Source organism: Salvelinus alpinus, chromosome 3, assembly GCF_045679555.1.
Source record: "Salvelinus alpinus chromosome 3, SLU_Salpinus.1, whole genome shotgun sequence".
Classification (NCBI taxonomy): Eukaryota; Metazoa; Chordata; class Actinopteri; order Salmoniformes; family Salmonidae; genus Salvelinus; species Salvelinus alpinus.
This window is the reverse complement of record NC_092088.1, coordinates 104,549,850-104,573,241: the sequence shown is the minus strand read 5'-3', so window position 1 is coordinate 104,573,241 and position 23,392 is coordinate 104,549,850. Positions and strand designations below refer to the sequence as shown.

Below are 23,392 nucleotides of genomic sequence, written 5' to 3'. Positions count from 1 at the left end.
TTGATACTACTACTACTAATACTACTGATACTACTACTACTACTACTGATACTACTACTACTACTGATACTACTACTACTAATACTACTGATACTACTACTACTAATACTACTGATACTACTACTACTACTACTACTACTGATACTACTACTACTACTGATACTACTACTACTACTACTACAGATACTACTACTACTACTTCCACCTGGTAGTATGTGCTGAGCTCCTTCCCGTTGGCAGTGAAGGTTAGCAGTCCGTTAACTGTGTCCACCAGACATCCGATCTCCAGACCGTTGTTGTTCCGGCCCTGACCAGGACTCGTACTCTCTCCAGCCCACACCATGTAGCAGTTACTACGCTTGATGCTATAGACAGAGACAGAGACAGTAGTTACTACGCTTGATGCTATAGACAGAGACAGTAGTTACTACGCTTGATGTTATAGACAGAGACAGTAGTTACTACGCTTGATGCTATAGACAGAGACAGTAGTTACTACGCTTGATGTTATAGACAGAGACAGTAGTTACTACGCTTGATGCTATAGACAGAGACAGTAGTTACTACGATTGATGCTATAGACAGAGACAGTAGTTACTACGCTTGATGCTATAGACAGAGACAGTAGTTACTACGCTTGATGTTATAGACAGAGACAGTAGTTACTACGCTTGATGCTATAGACAGAGACAGAGACAGTAGTCACTACGCTTGATGCTATAGACAGAGACAGTAGTTATTACACTTGATGCTATAGACAGAGACAGTAGTTACTACGATTGATGCTATAGACAGAGACAGTAGTTACTACGCTTGATGCTATAGACAGAGACAGAGACAGTAGTTACTACGCTTGATGCTATAGACAGAGACAGTAGTTACTACGCTTGATGCTATAGACAGAGACAGAGACAGTAGTTACTACGCTTGATGCTATAGACAGAGACAGTAGTTACTACGCTTGATGCTATAGACAGAGACAGTAGTTACAGCGCTTGATGCTATAGACAGAGACAGTAGTTACTACGCTTGATGCTATAGACAGAGACAGTAGTTACTACGCTTGATGTTATAGACAGAGACAGTAGTTACTACGCTTGATGCTATAGACAGAGACAGAGACAGTAGTTACTACGCTTGATGCTATAGACAGAGACAGCAGTTACTACGCCTGATGCTATAGACAGAGACAGAGACAGTAGTTACTACGCTTGATGCTATAGACAGAGACAGAGACAGTAGTTACTACGCTTGATGCTATAGACAGAGACAGAGACAGTAGTTACTACGCTTGATGCTATAGACAGAGACAGTAGTTACTACGCTTGATGTTATAGACAGAAACAGAGACAGTAGTTACTACACTTGATGCTATAGACAGAAACAGAGACAGTATTTACTACACTTGATGCTATAGACAGAGACAGAGACAGTAGTTACTAGTCTGAGTCTGACCCACAGACTGTGTGCGTGTGTGTGTGTGTGTGTGTGTGTGTGTGTGTGTGTGTGTGTGTGTGTGTGTGTGTGTGTGTGTTTGTGTGTGAGACGTGCGTGCATGTGTCCTTAGTTTGACCCCAAGACCCCCCAGATATCTGACCTCTCGTGAACTTTGCCCTTCTCGTCTCCCAGGGTTACGGTGACGGTGCGGACCTTTTCGAGGTCGAAGGCCATGTCGTACTGGTGGAAGTCAGAGGTCACCCAGCCAACCCACACACTGCTGGGCTCCTGACCTGGGAAGATCCTCACTGAGTAGTAGTACTGGGGAGAGACCATGCACATATAGGGTTATAATGGGTTATGTAGGGTTATATCAGGTTATATTAACATATAACGGGTTATATAGGGTTATACCCGGGTTATATATTGTTATAAAGGGTTATATAGGGTTAAATAGGGTTATAAAGGGATATAAAGGGTTAAATGTGGTTATAAACAGTTATAAAGGGTTAAATATGGTTATAAACGGTTATTAAGAGTTATAAAGGGTTATATAAGGTTATAAAGGGTTATAAAGAGATAAATATGGTTATAAAGTGTTATGTAAGGTTATAAAGGGTTATAAAGAGATAAATATGGTTATATGGGGGTAATATAGGGTTATAAAGGTTTATAAAGGGTTATAAAAGGTTAATACCAACACAAATATACAACCAGTAGTAGTTGGACTGGAGAGGATGAGGACACTTGTTTTTCATGTAATTAAATATGTAGTACATTGGAATTGGCCAATACATCGTAACGACATGCTACTTTTGACTGACTATTACACAATGCACCAAAACATGGCTGTCTATCAACACCTGAAGACATCATTCAGGTGATGTGTAAATACTGTATCTAGTGTCAAACAGAGACAATCCAACATGTTCTTACAGTAGAAGTCTGCATGAAGAAGTCCAGGTCATCCCTGTCAGCTAACGCCTCCTCTGATAGACGGGCTGAAGAGGTACTGCTGCTAAACTCTGTCTTGGTCCTCTTCAACATGAATCTAAACACACAGAGAGACATAACTACAACGCTGAAAACAACCTGAACTTGACACACAGAGACACAGATACACAGAGAGAGACAGATACACAGAGAGACAGACACAGAGAGAGAGACAGACACACAGAGAGATACAGAGAGACAGACAGAGACAGAGAGATAGACAGAGAGAGAGAGACAGAGAGACACAGAGAGACAGAGAGAGAGAGATAGACAGAGACAGAGAGACAGAGAGACAGAGAGCGAGAGACAGAGTGAGAGAGAGAGAGAGAGAGAGAGTGAGAGAGAGAGACAGAGAGAGAGATAGTGAGAGTGAGAGAAAGACAGCAGAACACAGCCAGTGTTGGGGTCAATTCCATTTAAATTCCAGTCCATTCAGAAAGTAAACCAAATGTTAATTTGGTAAAACCAAATGTAAATCCTAATTGAAAAGCATTGGAAGATAAATGGAATGGGAAATAAATTGGAATTGAAATGGAATTGACCCCAAACCTGCCGACAGCAAGAGACGGAGCCTAATGCAGAATATATGAGCTTCCTTCAACACTGTGTATATATATACAGTGGGGAGAACAAGTATTTGATACACTGCCGATTTTGCAGGTTTTCCTACTTACAAAGCATGTAGAGGTCTGTAATTTTTATCATAGGTAAACTTCAACTGTGAGAGACGGAATCTAAAACAAAAATCCAGAAAATCACATTGTATGATTTTTAAATAATTAATTTGCATTTTATTGCATGACATAAGTATTTGATCACCTACCAACCAGTAAGAATTCCGGCTCTCACAGACCTGTTAGTTTTTCTTTAAGAAGCCCTCCTGTTCTCCACTCATTACCTGTATTAACTGCACCTGTTTGAACTCGTTACCTGTATAAAAGACACCTGTCCACACGCTCAATCAAACAGACTCCAACCTCTCCACAATGGCCAAGACCAGAGAGCTGTGTAAGGACATCAGGGATAAAATTGTAGACCTGCACAAGGCTGGGACGAGCTACAGGACAATAGGCAAGCAGCTTGGTGAGAAGGCAACAACTGTTGGCGCAATTATTAGAAAATGGAAGAAGTTCAAGATGACGGTCAATCACCCTCGGACTGGGGCTCCATGCAAGATATCACCTCGTGGGGCATCAATGATCATGAGGAAGGTGAGGGATCAGGCCAGAACTACACGGCAGGACCTGGTCAATGACCTGAAGAGAGCTGGGACCACAGTCTCAAAGAAAACCATTAGTAACACACTACGCCGTCATGGATTAAAATCCTGCAGCGCACGCAAGGTCCCCCTGCTCAAGCCAACGCATGTCCAGGCCCGTCTGAAGTTTGCCAATGACCATCTGGATGATCCAGAGGAGGAATGGGAGAAGGTCATGTGGTCTGATGAGACAAAAATAGAGCTTTTTGCTCTAAACTCCACTCGCCGTGTTTGGAGGAATAGAAGGATGAGTACAACCCCAAGAACACCATCCCAACCGTGAAGCATGGAGGTGGAAACATCATTCTTTGGGGATGCTTTTCTGCAAAGGGGACAGGACGACTGCACCGTATTGAAGGGAGGATGGATGGGGCCATGTATCGCGAGATCTTGACCAACAACCTCCTTCCCTCAGTAAGAGCATTGAAGATGGGTCGTGGCTGGGTCTTCCAGCATGACAACGACCCGAAACACACAGCCAGGGCAACTAAGGAGTGGCTCCGTAAGAAGCATCTCAAGGTCCTGGAGTGGCCTAGCCAGTCTCCAGACCTGAACCCAATAGAAAATCTTTGGAGGGAGCCGAAAGTCCGTATTGCCCAGCGACAGCCCCGAAACCTGAAGGATCTGGAGAAGGTCTGTATGGAGGAGTGGGCCAAAATCCCTGCTGCAGTGTGTGCAAACCTGGTCAAGAACTACAGGAAACGTATGATCTCTGTAATTGCAAACTAAGGTTTCTGTACCAAATATTCAGTTCTGCTTTTCTGATGTATCAAATACTTATGTCATGCAATAAAATGCAAATTAATTACTTAAAAATCATACAATGTGATTTTCTGGATTTTTGTTTTAGATTCCTTCTCTCACAGTTGAAGTGTACGTATGATAAAAATGACAGACCTCTACATGCTTTGTAAGTAGGAAAACCTGCAAAATCGGCAGTGTATCAAATACTTGTTCTCCCCACTGTATATATGGTGTTAATATAGCTGAGACATGTAGTTGAACTATAGCAGTGGTATTGAGGCCCTGCATTCGACTCTAATACAGACTATATGAGCTTACTTCAACACTGTGTATATATATATATATATGGTGTTAATATAGCTGAGACATGTAGTTGAACTATAGCAGTGGTATTGAGGCCCTGCATTAGACTCTAATACAGACTCCTCTTGTCCATCTTTGGTACAGCATGGTTGACATACAGCTGTATTACAGAGAGACCAAGGACAGGGACAGGGAGGTGGTAGACTACAACTAGGACCCAGAGTTTTCCCTGGTCTGTGTTGTCAGGGGGGGAACCCCCTGGTCTGTGTTGTCAGGGGGGGAACCCCCTGGTCTGTGTTGTCAGGGGGGGAACCCCCTGGTCTGTGTTGTCAGGGGGGGAACCCCCTGGTCTGTGTTGTCAGGGGGGGAACCCCCTGGTCTGTGTTGTCAGGGGGGGAACCCCCTGGTCTGTGTTGTCAGGGGTCCTAACTATAATCTCCAGACCTCTGCTTTAACTTGGAGGGTTTCTCCTGGTTGTAGTCTTTGTGGTTGTTGAACTGGTCCTTCTCCTTGTCCAGGCTGGAGTCCAGGGTGCAGTGGGCAGACTTCGTCAACACCTGAGGAGAAGAGGGAACAAACTGGGACATAGAAAACATTACAACTACAAAAGAAAGGTACTTTGCTAGAGAAATGTTCCCTCTCTTAATGTTTTTCGTCAGTGAGCAAATTTCAGGTCTGATGAGCGCAAACTTGAACGTTGTTGAATTTTCTGTGGAACGTCCGCCGTGCGTTTACTGTGAACACAGTTAAAACAGCTAATTAAAGCGGGTATAGCCTCAGTGGCCAATCACGCTACTGTGGATATTTGATCATAATGTGGGCCTACCAGAGAGGCCTACCAGAGAGGCCTACCAGAGAGGCCTACCATAGTGGCCTACCAGAGAGGCCTACCAGAGAGGCCTACCAGAGAGGTCTACCAGAGAGGCCTACCAGAGAGGCCTACCAGAGAGGCCTACCAGAGAGGCCACCAGAGAGGCCTACCAAAGAGGCCTACCAGAGAGGCTTACCAGAGAGGCTTACCGGAGAGGACTACCAGAGAGGCCTACCAGAGAGGCCACCAGAGAGGCCTACCAGAGAGGCCTACCAGAGAGGCCTACCAGAGAGGCCACCAGAGAGGCCTACCAGAGAGGCCACCAGAGAGGCCTACCAGAGAGGCCTACCAGAGAGGCCTACCAGAGAGGCCTACCAGAGAGGCTTACCAGAGAGGCTTACCAGAGAGGCCTACCAGAGAGGCCTACCAGAGAGGCCTACCAGAGAGGCCACCAGAGAGGCCTACCAGAGAGGCCTACCAGAGAGGCCTACCAGAGAGGCTTACCAGAGAGGTCTACCAGAGTGGCCTACCAGAGTGGCCTACCAGAGTGTCCTACCATCAAAAACAATGGAGAAAATGCATCCCATAATATTTTAACATGGAAATAGCTGTTCTGTCATTCAGCCTACAGTAGCAGCCAATGTGTGGTGTTCAATGTAGGCCTACAATCCATGAGACTTTTGAAGAAAAAACATGTCGGGATTGACACCTGTTAATCCACTTGTCCTTCAGACAAAGAGGTGACTGAACATTTTTGTTGTGTTGTTTGATGCAATTTACAAAATAAAGTTCATTAATAATCCCATACCATTATTACAGAGAATCAGACAAATGATGATCTACCTATTGGCTACGTAGCTTATTCAAGCCTGTCTCAAAATACAATACACTGCCCCTTTAAGACAAAATAAAGCTCTTTACCTGACTGGCTTTTCTAGAAATGGACACGTTTTGTGCTCCTGTAGGAAACAATCCCTCCTCTATTATTGACTACAAATTATTAATAACTGGGCTAATACCTCTAACTAGCAAAGGATATGAACAAAATGTGCACACATGGCTACATGCAGCTCACGTTTTGATCTCAAAACAAGCGCATCTACTCACGACCGCTCATGCTGTAAACACAGTCCAGTTCATCTACTCACGACCGCTCATGCTGTAAACACAGTCCAGTTCATCTACTCACGACCGCTCATGCTGTAAACACAGTCCAGTTCATCCACTCACGACCGCTCATGCTGTAAACACAGTCCAGTTCAAAGTGAATGGCACAGCTCCATATATGGCAATGGTCTATTTGCATATAGGCCTACTGCAGCTCTGATTGGTTACGGTGCACCGGTCTGTGTGGAGTACGCGCCTGAGTCACGCCTGTCAATGCAATAGAATCCTACTGCAGCTCTGATTGGTTACGGTGCACCGGTCTGTGTAGAGTTACTGTCTGAGTCACGCCTGTCAATGCAATAGAATCCTACTGCAGCTCTGATTGGTTACGGTGCACCGGTCTGTGTGGAGTACGCGCCTGAGTCACGCCTGTCAATGCAATAGAATCCTACTGCGATGCGCTCTGCCTATCTCTTGCATAGCTAGTTTTACTAAGTCTTGTATAGTTCGTTTTGTTTTGGTACGTTTGCATTGAAAGTGGCTAATATTGCGTTGATTTGATCATAATTGCCACAGTAAAGGGACACGTTGATAGTGTTAACTAACAGGGAAAACTGTAGAAAGCTGAGTGAAGCTCAATCTCCTGCTTCTCTGCAGTCCCGGGGGAGCTGGGCACTCCAGCAGCTTAGAGGGAACCACTGTTTGCTTGTGTGTATTAAATGTATATAGATATTAATAACGTTTACCTCCTAAGAGAGGGGGAAGGAGGTTAGAGGTTGTGAAGGAGAAAATATGGAGCAAACGGGGGAGACGGAGACGGAAGGAGACAGAAGGAGACAGAAGGAGATGGAGACAGAAGGAGACAGATGGAGACAGACGGAGACAGAGGGAGACAGAAGGAGACAGAAGGAGACAGAAGGAGACGGAGACAGAAGGAGAAGGAGACGGAGACAGAAGGAGAATGAAGGAGAAGGAGACAGAAGGAGACAGAAGGAGATGGAGACAGAAGGAGACGGAGACAGAAGGAGAATGAGACGGAGACAGAAGGAGACAGAAGGAGACAGAAGGAGATGGAGACAGAAGGAGACAGAATGAGACAGAAGGAGACAGATGGAGACAGAAGGACACAGAAGGAGACAGAAGGAGACGGGGACAGAAGGAGAAAGAAAGAGACCGAAGAAGAAAAAAGAGATCTAGTGACTTCATCATCATCATCATCACCTCGAAGTCGGACACGGTCTCGAAGTCGTCCAGGTCTTTCTTAGAGGAAAAGGAGAAGCCTCCGCCAGACTGTAGCGTCCCGCCAGGTGACTTGGCCAGCACCTCGTTACACTCTATAGGCATGCTCAGGCGATAGAAGGTGATGTCTGGGTTACTGTTCTGGGAGCCGAACGACCTCTGGGTGACCTTGAGACACGGGAAAGTCTCCACGGTGCCGTCCATCCTCGTCACCTTTTAGAAAGACCAGACGACAAAGGGAACAGGGCATTATGGGGGAATCATCTGGTTGAATAGCCATACGATACCAGGTCAACATAGGTCTATGGGTATGAGTAAAGCGCTAGACAAATCCTTGGAACTATTATCATTAATATTATTATTATAGGTTATTAACATAGCACCGGTTTGTGTCAAGAACTGCAACGCTGCTGGGTTTTTCACGCTCAACAGTTTTCCGTGTGCATCAAGAACGGTCCACCACCCAAAGGACATCCAGCCAACTTGACACAACTGTGGGAAGCATTGGAGTCAACATGGGCCAGCATCCCTGTAGAATGCTTTTGACCCCTTGTTGAGTCCATGCCCCCTTGTAGAGTCCATGCTCCAACGAATTGAGGCTGTTCTGAGGGCAAAAGGGGGTGCAGCGACTTAACTTCTCGAGGGTAGGGGGCAGCATTTTCACGTTTGGATGAAAAGCATACCCAAATTCAACTGCCAGCAACTCATCCGCGAAGTTAAGATATGCATATTGTTAGTATATTTGGATAGAAAACACTCTGAAGTTTCTAAAACTGTTTGAATCATGTCTGTGAGTATAACAGAACATATTTAGCAGGCGAAACCCCGAGGACAAACCATTCAGATTTCTTTTTGTTTTGAGGTCACTCTCTTTTCAATGAGTTTCATTGGGAAACCAGATTTCTAAGCGACCTGCTTGCAGTTCCTGCGGCTTCCACTGGATGTCAACAGTCCTGAGAAATTGGTTGAGGTTATTCCTTTGTGTAATGAAGAAGTACGGCCATCTTGAAGTCGAGTCACTCCAGGTGTCCTGTTTGATCGAAGCGCGTAAGCAGAAAGCTGGATTTAGTTGGTTTTAATCCTGTATTGAACACAGATCATCTTCAATTTTATCGATTATTAACATTAAGAAAATACCTAAAGTTGTAATACAAAAGTAGTTTGACATTTTTTGGCAAAGTTTACAGGTAACCTTTTGAGATATTTTGTCGTCACGTTTGAGCAAGTTGGAACCGGTGTTTTTCTGGATCAAACGCGCCAAATAAATGGAAATTTTGGATATATATCGACGGAATTAATCGAACAAAAGGACCATTTGTAATGTTTATGGGACATAGTGGAGTGCCAACAACAGAGGCTCGTCAAAGGTAAGGCATGAATTATATTTGTATTTCTGCGTTTTGTGTCGCGCCTGCAGGGTTGAAATATGCGTATCTCTCTTTGTTTACAACGTTGCTATCCTCAGATAATAGCATCGTATGCTTTCACCGAAAAGCCTATTTGAATTCTGACATGTTGGCTGGATTCACAACCAGTGTAGCTTTAATTTGGTATCTTTCATATGTGATTTAATGAACATTTGATTTGATAGTAATTTTCATAGTAATTCATTTTTATTTGTCAAGTGAGACAGTAGCGTCCTGTCTAAACTCAGATTTTTGGATATAAATATGAACTTTACCACACAAAACATACATGTATTGTGTAACATGAAGTCCTATGAGTGTCATCTGATGAAGATCATCAAAGGTTAGTGATTCATTTTATCTATATTTCTGCTTTTTGTTTATGCTCGCTTTGGCTGGGAAAATGGCTGTCTTTTTCTGTGACTTGGCTCTAACCTAACATAATCGTTTGGTGTGCTTTCGTCGTAAAACCTTTTTGAAATCGGACACTTTGGCTGGATTTACAACAAGTGTATCTTTAAAATGGTGTAAAATACTTGTATGTTTGAGGAATTTAAATTATGGGATTTCTGTTGTTTTGAATTTGGCGCCCTGCAGTTTCACTGGCGGTTGACGAGGTGGGACGCTACCGTTCCACATACCCTAGAGAAGTTAATATTAGGAAAGTGTTCCTAACATTTGGTATCCTCAGTGTAGGTTACAAAAAACAAATATTTTTTATTTTACCTTTATTTAACTAGGTAAGTCAGTTAAAAACAGATTCTTATTTTCAATGACGGCCTACCGGGGAACAGTGGGTTAACTGCCGTGTTCAGGGTGGTCAACAACACATATAAAAGAAGGCTTCTACACCTGCATTGCTTGCTGTTTGGGGGTTTTAGACTGGGTTTCTGTACAGCACTTTGAGACATCAGCTGATGTAAAACGGGCTATATAAATACATTTTATTTGATTTGAAATAGAGGTTCACTTATCAAACTCGATACACAATTAACCCAGGGTGAGCAGGGTCAAGGTTCAAGGACAGTCTTGTCAACAGAACGTTAAAAACTTCTTAGAACTAGGGGGCGACATTTTCACTTTTGGATGAATTTGTGCCCAAATTAAACGGCCTCGTACTCTGTCCTAGATCATATGATATGCATATTATTATTACTATTGGATAGAAAACACTCTGAAGTTCCTAAAACTGTTTGAATTATATCTGTGAGTAAAACAGAACTCATATGGCAGGCAAAGTTCCAAACACGAAGTGAAAATTCTGAAATGGGTCGCTGTGAAAGGCATCGCCTATTCAATTCTACTATATTTATGGATCTGTATGCACTTCATACGCCTTCCACTAGATGTCAACAGGCAGTAGAACGTGGAATAAAGCTTCATGTGGGACCGGATGAGAGCCTTTGGGGTCAGGCGGATTTCCAGTTCTTGGCCACGCACAGAGGGCATGTGATGTCCTTGTCTTCAATGCGTTAGATAGACATGAAGAAATGCTCCGTCTGGGACGTTATTGGATATATATGAGAAAAACATCCTGAAGATTGATTCTCAACTGAGTTTGACCAGTTTATTCGATATGTAATATCACTTTTTGAAGTTTCCGTTCATTCGCGCAAAGTTCTCTGGACACGTGAACGACACATGCTAGCCAAAGTTGCTAATTCGACAGAAGTAATGGCCTGATGAAAGTTCATCAAAGGGAATATTTATGATGTTATTTCGTATTTTTGTTGACTCTGTTGACTCCAACATGGCGGAGTGAGCCGTCTCAGATTATTGCATGCTGTGCTTTTTACTAAAGTAATTTTTTTAGTCTAACACAGCGGTTGCATTAAGAACCAGTGTATCTTTAATTATATGTTAAACATGTATCTTTCATCAAAGTTTATGATGAGTATTTCTGTATTTCACGTTGCTATCTGTAATTACTTTCGCTATTTTGGAGCCATTTCTGAACATGGCGCCAATGTAAAACCACGATTTCTGGCTATAAATATGCACATAATCGAACAAAACATAAATGTATTGTATAACATGATGTCATAAGACTGTCATCTGATGAAGTTGTTCAAAGATTAGTGATTAATTTTATCTCTATTTGTGGGTTTTGTGAAAGCTATCTTTGCGGTGAAAAAATTGCTGTATTTTTTGGGATATGGAGGTGAGCTAATATAAATATGTGTTGTATTTTTGCTGTAAAACATTTAAAAAAATCGGACATGTTGGCTGGATTCACAAGATGTTTATCTTTCATTTGCTGTATTGGACTTGTGATTTCATGAAATTATATTATATGATATCCCTGTGGCGCTAGGGTAGGCTATTCTAGGCATTTCTGATGAGAATGATACCGGATCCGGGATGGGGGGTCCGTAGAGGTTTTAAGGCAACATGGCTGAACTGATAGAGACTGGACTCTCACCTCAATGTGTTCATGCTGCGGAGGTACAGGGATGAACTGAGACAGTCTCTTGCTGAGCCACATGGTGAGGTCTCTGTTCATGTTGACGGCGAAGGGCTCGTATCCTTCCTGCAGCCCACAGATCGTGAAGTACTTCAGCGTGCTCACGTCTTTACCAAAGTTCATCCTCCCAACCTGGCAAACACCCAGGCTGCAGACGGGGATGAAACCTGCAGAGAGGACAGAGAGGACATTATGTTAACCAGGCTGCAGACGGGGATGAAACCTGCAGAGAGGACAGAGAGGACATTATGTTAACCAGGCTGCAGACGGGGATGAAACCTGCAGAGAGGACAGAGAGGACATTATGTTAACCAGGCTGCAGACGGGGATGAAACCTGCAGAGAGGACAGAGAGGACATTATGTTAACCAGGCTACAGACGGGGATGAAACCTACAGAGAGGACAGAGAGGACATTATGTTAACCAGGCTGCAGACGGGGATGAAACCTACAGAGAGGACAGAGAGGACATTATGTTAACCAGGCTGCAGACCGGGATGAAACCTACAGAGAGGACAGAGAGGACATTATGTTAACCAGGCTGCAGACGGGGATGAAACCTACAGAGAGGACAGAGAGGACATTATGTTAACCAGGCTGCAGACCGGGATGAAACCTACAGAGAGGACATTATGTTAACCAGGCTGCAGACCGGGATGAAACCTACAGAGAGGACAGAGAGGACATTATGTTAACCAGGCTGCAGACGGGATGAAACCTACAGAGAGGACAGAGAGGACATTATGTTAACCAGGCTGCAGACGGGGATGAAACCTGCAGAGAGGACAGAGAGGACATTATGTTAACCAGGCTGCAGACGGGGATGAAACCTGCAGAGAGGACAGAGAGGACATTATGTTAACCAGGCTGCAGACGGGGATGAAACCTGCAGAGAGGACAGAGAGGACATTATGTTAACCAGGCTACAGACGGGGATGAAACCTACAGAGAGGACAGAGAGGACATTATGTTAACCAGGCTGCAGACGGGGATGAAACCTACAGAGAGGACAGAGAGGACATTATGTTAACCAGGCTGCAGACGGGGATGAAACCTACAGAGAGGACAGAGAGGACATTATGTTAACCAGGCTGCAGACCGGGATGAAACCTACAGAGAGGACATTATGTTAACCAGGCTGCAGACTGGGATGAAACCTACAGAGAGGACATTATGTTAACCAGGCTGCAGACGGGGATGAAACCTACAGAGAGGACAGAGAGGACATTATGTTAACCAGGCTGCAGACCGGGATGAAACCTACAGAGAGGACATTATGTTAACCAGGCTGCAGACCGGGATGAAACCTACAGAGAGGACAGAGAGGACATTATGTTAACCAGGCTGCAGACGGGGATGAAACCTACAGAGAGGACAGAGAGGACATTATGTTAACCAGGCTGCAGACGGGGATGAAACCTACAGAGAGGACAGAGAGGACATTATGTTAACCATGCTGCAGACCGGGATGAAACCTACAGAGAGGACATTATGTTAACCAGGCTGCAGACTGGGATGAAACCTACAGAGAGGACATTATGTTAACCAGGCTGCAGACGGGGATGAAACCTACAGAGAGGACAGAGAGGACATTATGTTAACCAGGCTGCAGACCGGGATGAAACCTACAGAGAGGACATTATGTTAACCAGGCTGCAGACCGGGATGAAACCTACAGAGAGGACAGAGAGGACATTATGTTAACCAGGCTGCAGACGGGATGAAACCTACAGAGAGGACAGAGAGGACATTATGTTAACCAGGCTGCAGACGGGGATGAAACCTGCAGAGAGGACAGAGAGGACATTATGTTAACCAGGCTGCAGACGGGGATGAAACCTGCAGAGAGGACAGAGAGGACATTATGTTAACCAGGCTGCAGACGGGGATGAAACCTGCAGAGAGGACAGAGAGGACATTATGTTAACCAGGCTACAGACGGGGATGAAACCTACAGAGAGGACAGAGAGGACATTATGTTAACCAGGCTGCAGACGGGGATGAAACCTACAGAGAGGACAGAGAGGACATTATGTTAACCAGGCTGCAGACCGGGATGAAACCTACAGAAAGGACAGAGAGGACATTATGTTAACCAGGCTGCAGACGGGGATGAAACCTGCAGAGAGGACAGAGAGGACATTATGTTAACCAGGCTGCAGACGGGGATGAAACCTGCAGAGAGGACAGAGAGGACATTATGTTAACCAGGCTACAGACGGGGATGAAACCTACAGAGAGGACAGAGAGGACATTATGTTAACCAGGCTGCAGACGGGGATGAAACCTGCAGAGAGGACATTATGTTAACCAAAGGGTGGTGTAGACAGTAGGACAGACATGGACCACAGGGTGGTGTAGACAGTAGGACAGACATGGACCATAGGGTGGTGTAGACAGTAGGACAGACATGGACCATAGGGTGGGGGAGACAGTAGGACAGACATGGACCATAGGGTGGGGGAGACAGTAGGACAGGCATGGACCATAGGGTGGTGTAGACAGTAGGACAGACATGGACCACAGGGTGGTGTAGACAGTAGGACAGACATGGACCATAGGGTGGGGGAGACAGTAGGACAGACATGGACCATAGGGTGGTGTAGACAGTAGGACAGACATGGACCATAGGGTGGTGTAGACAGTAGGACAGACATGGACCATAGGGTGGTGTAGACAGTAGGACAGACATGGACCATAGGGTGGTGGAGACAGTAGGACAGACATGGACCATAGGGTGGTGTAGACAGTAGGACAGACATGGACCACAGGGTGGTGTAGACAGTAGGACAGACATGGACCATAGGGTGGTGTAGACAGTAGGACAGACATGGACCATAGGGTGGTGTAGACAGTAGGACAGACATGGACCATAGGGTGGTGTAGACAGTAGGACAGACATGGACCACAGGGTGGTGGAGACAGTAGGACAGACATGGACCATAGGGTGGGGGAGACAGTAGGACAGACATGGACCATAGGGGGGTGTAGACAGTAGGACAGACATGGACCATAGGGTGGTGGAGACAGTAGGACAGACATGGACCATAGGGTGGTGTAGACAGTAGGACAGACATGGACCATAGGGTGGTGGAGACAGTAGGACAGACATGGACAATAGGGTAGGGGAGACAGTAGGACAGACATGGCCCATAGGGTAGGGGAGACAGTAGGACAGACATGGACCATAGGGTGGTGTAGACAGTAGGACAGACATGGACCATAGGGTGGTATAGACAGTAGGACAGACATGGACCATAGGGTGGTGTAGACAGTAGGACAGACATGGACCATAGGGTGGTGTAGACAGTAGGACAGACATGGACCATAGGGTGGTGGAGACAGTAGGACAGACATGGACCACAGGGTGGTGTAGACAGTAGGACAGACATGGACCATAGGGTGGTGTAGACAGTAGGACAGACATGGACCATAGGGTGGTGGAGACAGTAGGACAGACATGGACCATAGGGTGGGGGAGACATGGACCATAGGGTGGTGTAGACAGTAGGACAGACATGGACCATAGGGTGGTGTAGACAGTAGGACAGACATGGACCATAGGGTGGTGTAGACAGTAGGACAGACATGGACCATAGGGTGGTGTAGACAGTAGGACAGACATGGACCACAGGGTGGTGTAGACAGTAGGACAGACATGGACCACAGGGTGGTGGAGACAGTAGGACAGACATGGCCAATAGGGTGGGGGAGACAGTAGGACAGACATGGTCCATAGGGTGGGGGAGACAGTAGGACAGACATGGACCATAGGGTGGTGTAGACAGTAGGACAGACATGGACCATAGGGTGGTGTAGACAGTAGGACAGACATGGACCATAGGGTGGTGTAGACAGTAGGACAGACATGGTCCATAGGGTGGTGTAGACAGTAGGACAGACATGGACCACAGGGTGGTGTAGACAGTAGGACAGAAATGGACCATAGGGTGGTGTAGACAGTAGGACAGACATGGACCACAGGGTGGTGTAGACAGTAGGACAGACATGGTCCATAGGGTGGTGTAGACAGTAGGACAGACATGGACCACAGGGTGGTGTAGACAGTAGGACAGACATGGACCACAGGGTGGTGTAGACAGTAGGACAGACATGGACCATAGGGTAGGGGAGACAGTAGGACAGACATGGACCATAGGGTGATGTAGACAGTAGGACAGACATGGGCCATAGGGGGGTGTAGACAGTAGGACAGACATGGACCATATGGTGGTGTAGACAGTAGGACAGACATGGGCCATAGGGGGGTGTAGACAGTAGGACAGACATGGACCATAGGGTGGTGTAGACAGTAGGACAGACATGGACCACAGGGAAGTGTAGACAGTAGGACAGACATGGACCACAGGGTGGTGGAGACAGTAGGACAGACATGAACACTAGGGTGGGGGAGACAGTAGGACAGACAAGGTCCATAGGGTGGGGGAGACAGTAGGACAGACATGGACCATAGGGTGGTGTAGACAGTAGGACAGACATGGACCATAGGGTGGTGTAGACAGTAGGACAGACATGGACCATAGGGTGGTGTAGACAGTAGGACAGACATGGACCATAGGGTAGGGGAGACAGTAGGACAGACATGGACCATAGGGTGGTGTAGACAGTAGGACAGACATGGACCATAGGGTGGTGTAGACAGTAGGACAGACATGGACCATAGGGTGGTGTAGACAGTAGGACAGACATGGGCCATATGGTGGTGTAGACAGTAGGACAGACATGGACCATAGGGTGGTGTAGACAGTAGGACAGACATGGACCATAGGGGGGTGGAGACAGTAGGACAGACATGGACCATAGGGGGGTGTAGACAGTAGGACAGACATGGGCCATAGGGGGGTGGAGACAGTAGGACAGACATGGACCATAGGGTGGTGTAGACAGTAGGACAGACATGGACCATAGGGTGGTGTAGACAGTAGGACAGACATGGACCACAGGGTGGTGTAGACAGTAGGACAGACATGGACCACAGGGTGGTGGAGACAGTAGGACAGACATGGACAATAGGGTGGGGGAGACAGTAGGACAGACATGGACCACAGGGTGGTGTAGACAGTAGGACAGACATGGTCCATAGGGTGGTGTAGACAGTAGGACAGACATGGACCATAGGGTGGTGTAGACAGTAGGACAGACATGGACCATAGGGTAGGGGAGACAGTAGGACAGACATGGACCATAGGGTGGTGTAGACAGTAGGACAGACATGGACCATAGGGTGGTGTAGACAGTAGGACAGACATGGACCACAGGGTGGTGTAGACAGTAGGACAGACATGGACCATAGGGTGGTGTAGACAGTAGGACAGACATGGACCATAGGGTGGTGTAGACAGTAGGACAGACATGGACCATAGGGTGGTGTAGACAGTAGGACAGACATGGGCCATAGGGGGGTGTAGACAGTAGGACAGACATGGACCACAGGGTGGTGTAGACAGTAGGACAGACATGGACCATAGGGTGGTGTAGACAGTAGGACAGACATGGGCCACAGGGTGGTGTAGACAGTAGGACAGACATGGACCACAGGGTGGTGTAGACAGTAGGACAGACATGGACCATAGGGTGGTATAGACAGTAGGACAGACATGGTCCATAGGGTGGTGTAGACAGTAGGACAGACATGGACCATAGGGTGGTGTAGACAGTAGGACAGACATGGACCACAGGGTGGTGTAGACAGTAGGACAGACATGGACCACAGGGTGGTGTAGACAGTAGGACAGACATGGACCATTGGGTGGTGTAGACATTAGGACAGACATGGACCATAGGGTGGGGGAGACAGTAGGACAGACATGGGCCATAGGGTGGTGGAGACAGTAGGACAGACATGGACCATAGGGTGGTGTAGACAGTAGGACAGACATGGACCATAGGGTGGTGTAGACAGTAGGACAGACATGGACAATAGGGTGGGGGAGACAGTAGGACAGACATGGACCATAGGGTGGTGTAGACAGTAGTACAGACATGGACCATAGGGTGGGGGTGACATTAGGACAGACATGGACCATAGGGTGGTGGAGACAGTAGGACAGACATGGACCATAGGGTGGTGTAGACATTAGGACAGACATGGACCATAGGGTGGGGGAGACAGTAGGACAGACATGGGCCATAGGGTGGTGGAGACAGTAGGACAGACATGGACCATAGGGTGGGGGAGACAGTAGGACAGACATGGACCATAGGGTGGTGTAGACAGTAGGACAGACATGGACCATAGGGTGGTGTAGACAGTAGGACAGACATGGACCATAGGGTGGTGTAGACAGTAGGACAGACATGGACAATAGGGGGGTGTAGACAGTAGGACAGACATGGACCACAGGGTGGTGTAGACAGTAGGACAGACATGGACCATAGGGTGGTGTAGACAGTAGGATAGACATGGACCATAGGGTGGTGTAGACAGTAGGACATACATGGACCATAGGGGGGTGTAGACAGTAGGACAGACATGGACCATAGGGTGGTGTAGACAGTAGGACAGACATGGACCATAGGGTGGTGTAGAAAGTAGGACAGACATGGACCATAGGGTGGTGGAGACAGTAGGACAGACATGGACCATAGGGTAGGGGAGACAGTAGGACAGACATGGCCCATAGGGTAGGGGAGACAGTAGGACAGAAATGGCCCATAGGGTAGGGAAGACAGTAGGACAGACATGGACCATAGGGTGGTGTAGACAGTAGGACAGACATGGACCATAGGGTGGTGGAGACAGTAGGACAGACATGGACCATAGGGTGGTGTAGACAGTAGGACAGACATGGACCATAGGGTGGTGTAGACAGTAGGACAGACATGGGCCATATGGTGGTGTAGACAGTAGGACAGACATGGACCATAGGGTGGTGTAGACAGTAGGACAGACATGGACAATAGGGGGGTGGAGACAGTAGGACAGACATGGACCATAGGGGGGTGTAGACAGTAGGACAGACATGGGCCATAGGGGGGTGGAGACAGTAGGACAGACATGGACCATAGGGTGGTGTAGACAGTAGGACAGACATGGACCATAGGGTGGTGTAGACAGTAGGACAGACATGGACCACAGGGTGGTGTAGACAGTAGGACAGACATGGACCACAGGGTGGTGGAGACAGTAGGACAGACATGGACAATAGGGTGGGGGAGACAGTAGGACAGACATGGACCACAGGGTGGTGTAGACAGTAGGACAGACATGGTCCATAGGGTGGTGTAGACAGTAGGACAGACATGGACCATAGGGTGGTGTAGACAGTAGGACAGACATGGACCATAGGGTAGGGGAGACAGTAGGACAGACATGGACCATAGGGTGGTGTAGACAGTAGGACAGACATGGACCATAGGGTGGTGTAGACAGTAGGACAGACATGGACCACAGGGTGGTGTAGACAGTAGGACAGACATGGACCATAGGGTGGTGTAGACAGTAGGACAGACATGGACCATAGGGTGGTGTAGACAGTAGGACAGACATGGACCATAGGGTGGTGTAGACAGTAGGACAGACATGGGCCATAGGGGGGTGTAGACAGTAGGACAGACATGGACCACAGGGTGGTGTAGACAGTAGGACAGACATGGACCATAGGGTGGTGTAGACAGTAGGACAGACATGGGCCACAGGGTGGTGTAGACAGTAGGACAGACATGGACCACAGGGTGGTGTAGACAGTAGGACAGACATGGACCATAGGGTGGTATAGACAGTAGGACAGACATGGTCCATAGGGTGGTGTAGACAGTAGGACAGACATGGACCATAGGGTGGTGTAGACAGTAGGACAGACATGGACCACAGGGTGGTGTAGACAGTAGGACAGACATGGACCACAGGGTGGTGTAGACAGTAGGACAGACATGGACCATTGGGTGGTGTAGACATTAGGACAGACATGGACCATAGGGTGGGGGAGACAGTAGGACAGACATGGGCCATAGGGTGGTGGAGACAGTAGGACAGACATGGACCATAGGGTGGTGTAGACAGTAGGACAGACATGGACCATAGGGTGGTGTAGACAGTAGGACAGACATGGACAATAGGGTGGGGGAGACAGTAGGACAGACATGGACCATAGGGTGGTGTAGACAGTAGTACAGACATGGACCATAGGGTGGGGGTGACATTAGGACAGACATGGACCATAGGGTGGTGGAGACAGTAGGACAGACATGGACCATAGGGTGGTGTAGACATTAGGACAGACATGGACCATAGGGTGGGGGAGACAGTAGGACAGACATGGGCCATAGGGTGGTGGAGACAGTAGGACAGACATGGACCATAGGGTGGGGGAGACAGTAGGACAGACATGGACCATAGGGTGGTGTAGACAGTAGGACAGACATGGACCATAGGGTGGTGTAGACAGTAGGACAGACATGGACCATAGGGTGGTGTAGACAGTAGGACAGACATGGACAATAGGGGGGTGTAGACAGTAGGACAGACATGGACCACAGGGTGGTGTAGACAGTAGGACAGACATGGACCATAGGGTGGTGTAGACAGTAGGATAGACATGGACCATAGGGTGGTGTAGACAGTAGGACATACATGGACCATAGGGGGGTGTAGACAGTAGGACAGACATGGACCATAGGGTGGTGTAGACAGTAGGACAGACATGGACCATAGGGTGGTGTAGAAAGTAGGACAGACATGGACCATAGGGTGGTGGAGACAGTAGGACAGACATGGACCATAGGGTAGGGGAGACAGTAGGACAGACATGGCCCATAGGGTAGGGGAGACAGTAGGACAGAAATGGCCCATAGGGTAGGGAAGACAGTAGGACAGACATGGACCATAGGGTGGTGTAGACAGTAGGACAGACATGGACCATAGGGTGGTGGAGACAGTAGGACAGACATGGACCATAGGGTGGTGTAGACAGTAGGACAGACATGGACCATAGGGTGGTGTAGACAGTAGGACAGACATGGGCCATATGGTGGTGTAGACAGTAGGACAGACATGGACCATAGGGTGGTGTAGACAGTAGGACAGACATGGACAATAGGGGGGTGGAGACAGTAGGACAGACATGGACCATAGGGGGGTGTAGACAGTAGGACAGACATGGGCCATAGGGGGGTGGAGACAGTAGGACAGACATGGACCATAGGGTGGTGTAGACAGTAGGACAGACATGGACCATAGGGTGGTGTAGACAGTAGGACAGACATGGACCACAGGGTGGTGTAGACAGTAGGACAGACATGGACCACAGGGTGGTGGAGACAGTAGGACAGACATGGACAATAGGGTGGGGGAGACAGTAGGACAGACATGGACCACAGGGTGGTGTAGACAGTAGGACAGACATGGTCCATAGGGTGGTGTAGACAGTAGGACAGACATGGACCATAGGGTGGTGTAGACAGTAGGACAGACATGGACCATAGGGTGGTGTAGACAGTAGGACAGACATGGACCATAGGGTGGTGTAGACAGTAGGACAGACATGGACCATAGGGTAGGGGAGACAGTAGGACAGACATGGACCATAGGGTGGTGTAGACAGTAGGACAGACATGGACCATAGGGTGGTGTAGACAGTAGGACAGACATGGACCATAGGGTAGGGGAGACAGTAGGACAGACATGGACCATAGGGTGGTGTAGACAGTAGGACAGACATGGACCATAGGGTAGGGGAGACAGTAGGACAGACATGGACCATAGGGTGGTGTAGACAGTAGGACAGACATGGACCATAGGGTGGTGTAGACAGTAGGACAGACATGGTCCATAGGGTGGTGTAGACAGTAGGACAGACATGGACCATAGGGTGGTGTAGACAGTAGGACAGACATGGACCATAGGGTGGTGTAGACAGTAGGACAGACATGGACCATAGGGTGGTGGAGACAGTAGGACAGACATGGACCACAGGGTGGGGGAGACAGTAGGACAGACATGGACCATAGGGTGGTGTAGACAGTAGGACAGACATGGTCCATAGGGTGGTGGAGACAGTAGGACAGACATGGGCCATAGGGTGGTGTAGACAGTAGGACAGACATGGCCCATAGGGTGGTGGAGACAGTAGGACAGACATGGCCCATAGGGTGGTGGAGACAGTAGGACAGACATGGACCATAGGGTGATGGAGACAGTAGGACAGACATGGACCATAGGGTGGTGTAGACAGTAGGACAGACATGGACCATAGGGTGGTGTAGACAGTAGGACAGACATGGGCCATAGGGTGGTGTAGACAGTAGGACAGACATGGACCATAGGGTGGGGGAGACAGTAGGACAGACATGCACCATAGGGTGGTGTAGACAGTAGGACAGACATGGACCATAGGGTGGTGTAGACAGTAGGACAGACATGGACCACAGGGTGGTGTAGACAGTAGGACAGACATGGACCACAGGGTGGTGTAGACAGTAGGACAGACATGGACCATAGGGTGGTGTAGACAGTAGGACAGACATGGACCATAGGGTAGGGGAGACAGTAGGACAGACATGGACCATAGGGTGGTGTAGACAGTAGGACAGACATGGACCATAGGGTGGTGTAGACAGTAGGACAGACATGACCATAGGGTGGTGTAGACAGTAGGACAGACATGGGCCATAGGGTGGGGGAGACAGTAGGACAGACATGGACCATAGGGTGGTGTAGACAGTAGGACAGACATGGACCATAGGGTGGTGGAGACAGTAGGACAGACATGGCCCACAGGGTGGTGGAGACAGTAGGACAGACATGGACCATAGGGTGGTGTAGACAGTAGGACAGACATGGACCATAGGGTGGTGTAGACAGTAGGACAGACATGGTCCATAGGGTGGTGTAGACAGTAGGACAGACATGGACCATAGGGTGGTGGAGACAGTAGGACAGACATGGACCACAGGGTGGGGGAGACAGTAGGACAGACATGGACCATAGGGTGGTGTAGACAGTAGGACAGACATGGTCCATAGGGTGGTGGAGACAGTAGGACAGACATGGGCCATAGGGTGGTGTAGACAGTAGGACAGACATGGCCCATAGGGTGGTGGAGACAGTAGGACAGACATGGACCATAGGGTGATGGAGACAGTAGGACAGACATGGACCATAGGGTGGTGTAGACAGTAGGACAGACATGGACCATAGGGTGGTGTAGACAGTAGGACAGACATGGGCCATAGGGTGGTGTAGACAGTAGGACAGACATGGACCATAGGGTGGGGGAGACAGTAGGACAGACATGCACCATAGGGTGGTGTAGACAGTAGGACAGACATGGACCATAGGGTGGTGTAGACAGTAGGACAGACATGGACCACAGGGTGGTGTAGACAGTAGGACAGACATGGACCACAGGGTGGTGTAGACAGTAGGACAGACATGGACCATAGGGTGGTGTAGACAGTAGGACAGACATGGACCATAGGGTAGGGGAGACAGTAGGACAGACATGGACCATAGGGTGGTGTAGACAGTAGGACAGACATGGACCATAGGGTGGTGTAGACAGTAGGACAGACATGACCATAGGGTGGTGTAGACAGTAGGACAGACATGGGCCATAGGGTGGGGGAGACAGTAGGACAGACATGGACCATAGGGTGGTGTAGACAGTAGGA

At 47.9% G+C, this 23,392-nt stretch overlaps 1 protein-coding gene across 1 annotated transcript in view; it reads right to left on the bottom strand.

Moving 5' to 3' along the window:
• LOC139569897 (ryanodine receptor 2-like) overlaps positions 1-23,392 on the bottom strand; it is a 58,692-nt gene that overhangs the window by 21,125 nt on the left and 14,175 nt on the right. The window contains exons 5-10 of the mRNA XM_071391221.1: positions 11,721-11,929; positions 7,875-8,105; positions 5,180-5,292; positions 2,374-2,488; positions 1,598-1,758; positions 206-365 (exon numbers count right to left, since the gene is read on the bottom strand). Of these exons, the coding sequence (XP_071247322.1) occupies positions 206-365; positions 1,598-1,758; positions 2,374-2,488; positions 5,180-5,292; positions 7,875-8,105; positions 11,721-11,929 (989 nt within the window). The remainder of the gene's footprint in view (positions 1-205; positions 366-1,597; positions 1,759-2,373; positions 2,489-5,179; positions 5,293-7,874; positions 8,106-11,720; positions 11,930-23,392) is intronic.